This window comes from Cryptomeria japonica, chromosome 3 (assembly GCF_030272615.1).
Source record: "Cryptomeria japonica chromosome 3, Sugi_1.0, whole genome shotgun sequence".
Classification (NCBI taxonomy): Eukaryota; Viridiplantae; Streptophyta; class Pinopsida; order Cupressales; family Cupressaceae; genus Cryptomeria; species Cryptomeria japonica.
The window spans coordinates 252,404,940-252,415,492 of record NC_081407.1 but is presented as its reverse complement, the minus strand read 5'-3'; the positions used below and the strand labels follow the sequence as shown (position 1 = coordinate 252,415,492).

The following is a 10,553-nucleotide window of genomic DNA, read 5'->3' as shown; positions in this document are numbered from 1 at the left end:
TACCCAACACCTTCTTTCAATTCTAATATGCCTATTTTACAAAATTAAGGATTAATACTTATCCTTCATTTTAGTTATGGTGTTAGAATGTGTATAAGGCATCAAATTATATGTGTTAATACTTTTTGTAGATACTAATTATTAATTCTATTCATGTTACAAAGTTTGTTTATTAAATAAATTTTTTAAATGATACTTCTATCAACCTACACTTATTAAATTATAATTTATCTCTTGGTGTCCATTCACATTTTATAAATAAAGCTTCTTGAAACAAAATAAAATAAATCCTACTACATTTACATATACAAAGTTTGAAATAAATTTATTATTTACTATGTTTTACAAGTTTTGAATGGAATACCAAGAGAGAATGCATATCTTTGTTAATGAATGACTATATGTGTATAGTGGATTCAAGAATATTTGTATATAATCTATGTCTACACGTGTATATAATCTCAACTAACTTACATAAACATTGTGAGAGTTGCCTATATCATATACAAATATAGTCTTAGGTTATGTAATGTATTAGAAACATTTTTTAGGTAAAACTTTGTACAAATTACATACAAGGATTCTACATTGTGGTGATCTAATTTCAAATCATAAAGGGAGATATAATATGAAGCTCTAGGTTGTGACTCTTGATCTTTTGTATTTGACTTTGAAAATGATTTCTAAATAAACAGATTTTTAAATTGTGACTTTTGATCATTCATAAATTATTTCTACTATAAATTTAAACTTACAAAAATTTATTGATACACATTCTTTTATATAATATACCATTAAAATTTATATAATAAAAAAATACTAATTCATACAAAAAATACTTTAAATTTTTTTATTTTTTTAATATTATATTTGTACAAACAATTTTTTTTCTAATTTAATTGTTGCAAAATATTGACCTTTTTAAGTTAAAAAACTGTCACTACCCCTATACCCGTTCTCTTTCTCTCTCTATATATAGGGAAGCTTTATCACCAAGCACACTGAACCCAGCTTTATCACCAAGCACACTGAACCCTCAAATATTATAAATTCGCATGCAAATTAATTTACTTGACCAACGTATACATGTCAGAAAAAAGAAAAAAGACAAAGAAATAAGAATAAAGTTATCATATCTATAATCAGCATAACACTGACAGAGATTTGTACAACGTGCCATCATTAATAGTGTATGTTAAATAAGGAGAAACTTAACGCAACTCTAAATAATTCAAATAAAATAGAATATTTTATTTTCTCATAGAATAGTACTTATTTGTCGGGGCTACGCTGGGGAAATTTGCAGGACTTTAGTAAATGCCACGGCTATACATTAATATACTATCTAAATAAACAATGAAGACAGAAGAGTTGCTCTGTAATAGGATTCCAATATCTGATGTGACCAGTGAAAGTACATAAAACAAATAACTTCGTAGATTTCACCAAGCTTTTCCGCCCACAGGAAAGTAAATCGTTTTGTTCACCCAAACTTCATTGAATGGTTATTAAAACTAAATAAAACATACTATAGACAATAGAATTGTTTAGTTTGGCTTCCTACAATTCTTTCTGATTTGTCCCTTGGTGCCGGTAAGAGGCTTGATGTTTCCCATCTTCACCATGGCAGCTGCAAAGTCCTTGAAGAAGGTATTCTGATCAAGAGAGTATTTCGTAACTTGAGAATCAGTAGATCCTCCCATAAATAATTGTTGATCAGAGTGGAGAAGTCCCTTCTGGCTTTTCAGATTTTTGTAGTAGTTGTTTTCAAAGAAAGTGGGAGTGAGGCGATCTAAGGGAGCAAGATTATTGTCACCACTGCCACTGGCGCTAGGGCAGTTGGCCTTGAGAGAACTGGCAAATAGAGTATTTATCTTCGTTTCGTTGTAGATGCGAGCTCTGAAATTGGTGCAGCGGGCTTGACCAATTGTATGAGAACCTACATTAAACATTCATGATCAATCCATTGAAGCTGAAATAGGTATCTTGTAAGAAACTGGTTTATAAGTCCTGTTATTACCTGAAAGGGCAACTAGGTCTGTTGTAGAAAGGCCCTGAGCTCTGAAAGATGAGATGAGTGCTGTGAGGTTAAGTGTGGGAGCTGGAATGCTGGTGTTTGCAGAGCCTTGACTTGCAGTAGTGGAGTCTCTCCTTCCTAACATCACCGTCCATGATGGCCCTCCCAACTATCAATCACAAACACCTTGGAAATTAGAATTATTTTTCCCTTCATTGCTACTGAGTATTCAAAACAATAAAGAAAGAAAGAAATCCCAAGTGATATCTGAAGAAAAACCCATATTGCTTCTAGCCGCATAGAGGTATGCTACAATTAAAATGAATTCCACACAAAATTAATGTGCTTCATCTCAGTTCATTAAGATGATTAGGTAAAGAGGAAATTAGTGTGTTTTCGTAAAGTCTTAAGAAAATTGAATTTAACACATGAACAGCAATTTCAAGGTACTATCCGTTTGCAGGACCCACTAATTTGAGCGAGAACAACATTTACACTCGCGTAAAACTGTACTTTCCTTGAAATGCCAACATGTTGCTGCGCCGACATGGTAAAAATGAATCCTACCCCTTTGTAACTCACATGAAATCATGAAAATAAAAATCAATGTTTCCTAAGAACATAACTAATCAAGATAAACAAATCAATTATCTCTGTATGAAAGAACATTCTATGACTAGGTCAATCTGAACATAAATATGAGAAGCACTAAGTGATGTCTAAGAAAATCAAGATATCATTCCCTACTCAATAGAAACTTCACGAAATCTAACCTGATCCATATGCCTTTTGGGTCATCTTATTCATACAATCTATGCTTATCCCAGCTAACCCAACACACTCATTTGAATACCTAGCGAATCAGGTGAAACCCACGTTTAGATCTGTGCTAGCTATACTCTAGAGCTTTGATTTGCAAATCCTTTGAAGCAGAAGTACTATGCGGCATCTACTTACAATTGGGTTTATTATTTTCTTTATATAGGAAAAAAGAGAAATTAATTCAATCAATACATCAATGATAATACTGAGAATCGAAGAAAATTTACTTCAACTACAGAATCACGAGCAGCAACGGCGAGAATATCAGCACAAGACACGACTCCACTGCACACAGCCTCAAGTTTGGATTTGATGTTGTCGATAACGTCAAATCCTCTCACAGAGTTATTGTTTGGAGCCGCAGTCTTTTCCCCGGTGAATGTCGGCGTATCATCCAACAGTATCGACCCATCACAACCCTGTAGAATCAAGCATTATTAGTAAAAATGCTTCCATTGAAGTCCCAGTGTAAAACACTAGATGAACAAGAATTAAAACTAGTTTTACAGGGTTCAAACAAATTTTTACATTAACAAAGCAGTCATGAAAGTGAAGGCGCAGCAATGATGCACCCATCCGTTTTTCCTTGGCGACTGCTTGTTTTACAGCTGCTTTGATTGTCGACAGTGCACTGGGGCACGTTTTCTCATAGAAAGCAGGACAAAGCTGCCCATTTACAGTCCTCCAAGAAGAGATAAATAAGACAATACATGCAATCAGACTGCTAATCTTCATCATTTTAAACCCACTTCTCAAATGAGAATCGTTCCAATGCAGACAAGAGAGTAATAAACAACTTGGCCAATAATGGGTTCTTATAGTCTAAGCAGGTTTATCATTTCATTTTAACAGAGTTCATCGTTTTTTATCACTTTATTTTTTATTACTCGAACTTACCATTGATAATGACTGATAAACAAACTCTTTAAGTATTACCAACTGAGCTTATCATTGATAGTGACCGACGGCTATAGCCTAGTGTACAATTTGCTTTATGCAACAGCACAGCATTAAATTTATTGTGCGAGTCAACTAAACAGTGGAGAAATACGATTATCAGTCTTTTCTGTATCCTATTATCTATCAAATCGACCAGACCACCGGATCTGTACAATCATTCAAGAGGTTGTGAGGTCAAGTTTGTCTATCAGCCAGAAGTTATAGCAGATGGATGGTTTTTTCATGTAATCACTTTTCTCTTTTACTTCAGACCACACTTTTAAAATGTTTTGTTTTGCTGTATATTCAACTAACTCCACCGTAATCTTAGCTGCTAGGTCACAAATAATTTTCAGCAATCAATTTTGTCTTAAAATCAGTACCTTACTGCACTATAATAATTCAGCCATGAGCAAAGGGACGCTTATTCCACAATGTTATGAAAAACGAGGAGTACAGTCAACCTACGGAAGACTTTCGACCTAAAACATGATGAAACATTCCAAGTTTCAAGAGTATTGATAGTTCCACATCAAAAGATAAAGGAAAATGCCAAAAGAAAAAGATAGCAGAAGATTCGTCGTATAGCAGAATATCAAAAGCTGGCAATTTGCATCACATGGGCTTAGCCTTGTTAACTGAGTCATTGGAGAAGCATGCGGACTTAGCCTTCTCAACTAGAGTCAAGTTAAAGCATATCTTATTTTCTCCTTTCGGAAGGAGATGTGAATCATCAAAAGTGGTGTATTCGTCTATGATTATTGTTATGAATAATTCAATATGAATGTACTTGTAATCATAATTGTGTTCAGTAAAAAGCTTGCTTTTTTATTTTGGACATAAGTTTGTTACCATATATATATATATAAAACTTTTAATTAATATTTAAATTATAAATTAAAATTTTTCATATTATTATTATATATTCTATGATTAAATTGTTGAAAGTAAAATGGTTATTTGATGTTTCTCTATATTATAATTATAGTAATGACATGAAGGGAAAGAGTAGTCCTATCTATATCTAGGTTAGCAGGGGAGTGTGAGGAGGAGGAAGGCTACTCGACTTCTATTTCTAAAGTGAAAAAGTTTTAAACATTGTGGTAGGCTTGTGATTGATGGAAATCAAAATTTAAGTAATGGAGACTCTTTTCATGTGTTAATTCTTCTATTTGAATTTGTTTATAGAATTAGAGCATACAATTTGGTTTTGGATTCTCGAACTAATCTAATTTGAACAAGTTGACTTTGGAAAAATATTTTATATGTTAACTCTAGAAATGGAAAGTAGGAAAAAAAAGAACTATTAATTCTTTCATGAAAATATCAAACAATAGAAAGAACATCTCCAAAAATTAAATGCAACTAGGGGAAGCGTACCAGTAGTCGTTATAGCTAACTTCACACACCCACAAATCCTAAATGGTACATCAAATTTTGACCTTTTTTTTTGTTGTCTTTGTATGGAGCTTAACTGTGTATAGTTATTATTTTGGCTTCTAGGTAGTATTGACGCACACTGTGGAATCCCTTATGCACGCAAGGGTAAAAAAGTGGTCATTTCAAAGTGTCACTCAATACCCACTTAAAGATGTCCTAGTAACTATGCACTTAGAATTACCAATACTTATGCACAAAAGCCCTAGTAGTTGTGCACTATCGATATCAATAAAGGTCCTCAAATGGACCAATTATAGTCCAAAAATGCTAACTACTGGAGATAAAATGGGCACCTATTGGTACATGTGAAATTTATTAATGAACTTTTAATTATCATTTTTTAGGTTCTTTAAAGTTAGTAATTAACAGATTCATGAACAAAAAATGAACTGTAATTCAAACATAAATGATACCTTGTATTCTTCCCTTTTTACAACTTTAACCCATACAATAATGAGACTCTATCTTAAATGATTTTTAAAAAATTGATGATTTACCCACTCCTCAAAAATATATCTGACTTCCTTGCACCCATATATAAACAAAGGAATAATTCACTAGAAAGAACCTTGGGTCACCTGCTCCCATATAATCAGAAGGATAGTTGACTAGAAAGAGCCCTGATAAGATAGCTTAGTTTCTGATGTAACGAGAGTTGGTCTCTGGCTTGTCTACTACATATTGGCCGACACTCGATCTGATTCTAAGCGCACTGAACGCTCCCCAAGCCTCACCAAGTTCATGAAATTTGTCGAAATGAAGTAAGTCGTCCAATATCGCCATGTGCGTAGGGGAAGATAGGTCTCCGGGGGTGCTTTCCTCATCGACAATGCCCTTTTATTGCCAAGGAGTTTTATTTGAGGCCATTACTTTTAAATCCAGTTTAATATAGAGTATGTCAAGTTTAGTTTTAAATTATTTTTAGGATTTGTGTTTATATTTATGTTAGTCAAGGGAAATCTTAGGTGTTGCATGATGACCTTCACAATTTCACGAGTAGGATTCGTATCCTAATCAACATCTATTTTCTAGACTTAAAGTAACATTTATTCATTAATGTTACTATACAAGTGTATTTGTGTTGATTGGTTGTAAGCAATTATGATAGTTGAAATATGAATATAAATCATTATGCCACAACTAATGCATCATTATCATCTCTCTTTGTATATTAAGATACATAGTCATCTTCGTAGAGAGACTTTGGGATAGTTATGTGAGGAGATAGGTAACACACTTTTCTTGCCATACAACATGTAGAAAACTAACATAATCTATTTATTTTTTTCTTATAGATCTATATTTACTATTCGAATGTTTTTGTACATTCATATTCAATTGTTCTATTCACATTCTTGAAGTTATAAATGCAAATGGTCTTCATATGTAACATTGTTAAATGTCTTTAATCGGATTGTCTGCTATGTTCTACTAATGGGCCCTAGACTAGTGTTATTATAGATAAAATTACTTTTTATCAATTTAAAGTGATGTTATAGGTGTTTTTTGAGTTTAAAATGTTATTTGAATTCCCACTCATATGAGGTCTAAATATAAGAAGCTAGGGATTGAAGCTAATTACCCTTTTCTATACCTTCCTTCACATCCTTTGATTGGAGACAAAGCATTGAAGATTCTAATTCTAAAGATAGTGATAGATGATACTTTGAAAAGATATTAAGAATAAATGGATGAATACAATGCATGCAAAAGTGTTGATACTCTGGCAAGTTCAAAGTCTTAACAATTTGTAGCAATCATTTGGTGGTTTCACACCATGTAGTTTAAAATATGATCTATAAATCCTTATCTTAGAAGGTAAGATAAATGCACATTTTAGATGATCTAGATACCTAGCTTAACTAAATTATTCATATTGTATAGTTAACCAATCCTTGACTAGGCAGAGATTACTTTTAGTCTTCTAAAAATTTATCAATTAAATGGTGGTATAACCACTACTTAACACATGAAAATAAATGTATTTTGGTGTTTCCTTTCTTGGTGGTACCTTGCTAGTTTTCAGTGTCTTGTCTTTAGCTAGGTGTGCATTCCTCATGCACCTTAGGTGGCACTTTTCTATGGATATGTAATGGTATGGGCCTAACCCACTTTTTATTAATTAGAACACATGAAAATAAATTATGACATATTTGTAAAAATGTTGAATTGTTTTGATATATCACTCAAAGAAACCTTCTACCTTATAGGAAACTATGATGATCAATACATCAAGTTATCTTATTTGCATTAGGGTTAACATCAATTAGTGAAAGAATACAACAATATTTTTTATAGTATAGTTTATAAACTATGTCATCAATGTTTAAGAAAAAACCTTATTTCAAAGTACCAATCATGTTTCATCAAGCACACATCCAATCATACATGGATTTACTATAGATTAGTTTAATTGAAGAACACATATTTTCTTCCAAGTTTGAAGTGAAGGCAACATGAAGGCAAATATATAAGATTATAAATCTTAATAAGAGGCCTAGTTTTATCCTTCAATGTTGAACTACAAACCAAAAAATGCCTCCTAGTGTCATTCATGAAATAAGAAATGGTTACAAAATGACTAGAACAATAACTAGTCCAATATTAGTAAGTGATGTCTAAATTATAATTGCAACACTAATTTTAGAGAATAATGCCACACTTGGAAGACTCTACTTGCCCAACTTGAGGATAGGGTACCTACAATACATTATATGACAACTAATATCATAGTGGGTAATGCAAATATCACTTCTTGCAAATATTGAGGAAATGAAAATATTATTGAATTCTCACATATGGATCAATGGTTCCAATGTGCTTAATTATGGACAATGGAAATGAGAATAACCTAATTAATTAATTTGAAAATTTATCTTGATATCCTTCATAGTCATAATCAACTAACTCACTCAATATAGACTTTTAGATGTCAATTGGTGTACGATATCAATTTTTTTCAATATATATATCTTTGTGATATCTCTCCTTTAAATTTATGTAATTTTTTATCAGTAATCAATATCTTTATGACACACATGTAGTAAATGAATCAAATCTAATAAATTGTCATAATTTTTGGTGATAATAAATGCCATATATTAGAGGTAGTGCCTAAGATTTTATTTATCAACACAAATTAGTATAAGAAGCTAGAAAATTTTAATAAAAAGTTAAGGCTTTTCAATGTGAGATATAATTGTAAGAATATTGTTAAAAAAAATAAATACCATAATTTATCTAGCACCAACAATAGAAATAGTATGTGGAAGAACTCTCCAGATATGGCTCCCACTCCTTCCTACTCATTTCTTTTTTCAAACTTTTTTTTCCTGCCCCTCCCTGGGACATTGTCATCTACTACAGATCTAACACAACTTTAATTGGTGGTGGATCTTTCATCCCCCAATGTGATTTTATCTCAACTTGATGTTGTTCTTGTGGTGGTTATGGTTAGGGCTCTCTCTTTTAGGGCTCCTAAATGTATTTCTTTGGCCTCTCCTATGAAGTTGGGGGTTGTTTCTACCTTTGAGTCCTCTGCCTCCAATTAGGATGCTTCCTATGCAAATTTTCTTAGGGAAACCCTTCCTATTGCTTTTGTGGAAAATAATATATGTAAACTACAGTTATTTTAAAAAATTGACAAACATTAATAAATGAATACATATGTACCATTAAAATTAGAATTTTTTAAAAATTATTTTCAATAAATTTTTATTTTCTAGAATGTGAAAAATTATACCCATGAGTTTGGTGGAGAAAAGGGAGATAATAATTCCAATCCAATCGGGGTTGTACTTAAGGAAGCAAAATAAAATTATCTACTAAGGGCTAGAATTGGACCTCAAGATCTGGATTACACTTGACTAACTAACTATGCTTGATAGTGATGCCTAACTAACTATGCTCGCTCTAATAACTATCGGTAATTCTTGTTTGTGATGTTATCTATAATAGATTAAGTAGATGGCATATTGTACTTATCTAGAAGAGCTTAAGTATACAAAATATTGTACTCAATTTGGTAGCTATTTACATCAACATATTCTACATATAAATAATCACCGAATTGAGCAATAAAAGTTGACAAGCTTTAACAACTAAGCAACTATTTATAGCAAGTTGGTCTACATATAAAAAGTTGCTAGATTGAGCAATCAAAATTTACAAGGTTCAACAACTGAGCTCATCATACTCTATGTTGTAAAAAAAAAAATACTAGCAATACTTGTAGACACCTAAAATTGATCTTCCATAATTAAATAAATATTATTATTTATTTAATTATTTTATCCTAATGTCTTCTTTTAATTAAATAAATATTTCTATTTATTTAATTAATTCACAAAACCTCTTCTTTCTAATTTAAATAAATATTTTATTTATTTATTTAATCCCACTTCCTTTCCTAAATTAAATAAACATTTAATTTATCTAGCCTTTTCCTCTATTAATTAAATAGATACTTTTATTTATTTATTTAATTCATTACCTTTTTACTCTTTAATCCTAGCCATCCAACTTGATCACATAGATCACAATCTAAAATCATAGGGGTGTGACAAGTGTCAATTGTCTCTTCATTCACTTTGTGGTTTCTCCACAGTCAACCCGTCTTCAAAATAACCTCTTAACCTTATTCACTCTCACCTACCTCCTAATCTCCTCCCTTCATCTTTACCTAGCCTCTAATCTTATAGATTCTCTTTCATCTATGTGATCATGGCCATTCATCTTTTGGCCTCTTAATCTAAACCCATTTTTAGGATGATTTATATAAAAGAGGATTCTTCTATCTCATTCATGATCACAAATATCTTGAGCATACTTATGCTTTGCCAAAATCTCTCTCTAGCATACATCATCACAATCATAACCTTACCTCATCACAACCATCATCCATTCCTCTTTGAGATCTTGTCTTGACGCATAAAAATCTGAGAGTAAACACCTTTAAATACAAGATCTTGGAGGATACGAGATCAATGGAGAAAATCCTATCTTACATGTGAAGGTATATTGGGTTATTTTTGTGTTTGAATGCATTTGTATGTTATTTGCATGTATTTGAGTTCTCTATTGATTTTTCATTGAATTAGTTTGTAGATCTGGGATTAATTGTTGGATCGCATTAGGGTCTAAAGATAGGTTAATATTGAACATGCACAAAAATTACAAATTGCATATTTGAAACAATTTAGTGAAAAGTAATTTAATTGAAAGCCATGGTGTAGCCATTGTGAAGACAATACAAGAATGATTTCCAATTAAGGATGTTGCACAAACTTCTGTGTTGAGTGTGATTGGTACTTTGTGACCTTCAAAATTACATAAT

The 10,553-nt window shown here is 31.8% G+C and overlaps 1 protein-coding gene across 1 annotated transcript; it reads right to left on the bottom strand.

The window, feature by feature from the left end:
- Nucleotides 1-1,357: 1,357 nt before the first annotated feature.
- LOC131037447 (peroxidase P7) lies at nt 1,358-3,686 on the bottom strand. The gene is made up of 4 exons (XM_057969587.2): nt 3,368-3,686; nt 3,067-3,258; nt 2,021-2,186; nt 1,358-1,939 (listed from the first exon to the last, which is right to left on the bottom strand). The coding sequence occupies exons 1-4, from the start codon at nt 3,575-3,577 to the stop codon at nt 1,548-1,550; spliced, it is 960 nt and encodes a 319-aa protein (XP_057825570.2). The 5' UTR covers nt 3,578-3,686; the 3' UTR covers nt 1,358-1,547.
- Nucleotides 3,687-10,553: the final 6,867 nt, after the last annotated feature.

Bases quoted from the DNA above. Each gene is read 5' to 3' on its own strand.
- LOC131037447 (XM_057969587.2), bottom strand. From the start codon at position 3,577: ATGATGAAGATTAGCAGTCTGATTGCATGTATTGTCTTATTTATCTCT. The intron at 2,187-3,066 runs GTAAATTTTCTT...TGTGATTGATAG, and splicing joins CTCGTGATTCTGTAGTTGAA to TTGGGAGGGCCATCATGGAC. The intron at 1,940-2,020 runs GTAATAACAGGA...TGTTTAATGTAG, and splicing joins AGACCTAGTTGCCCTTTCAG to GTTCTCATACAATTGGTCAA.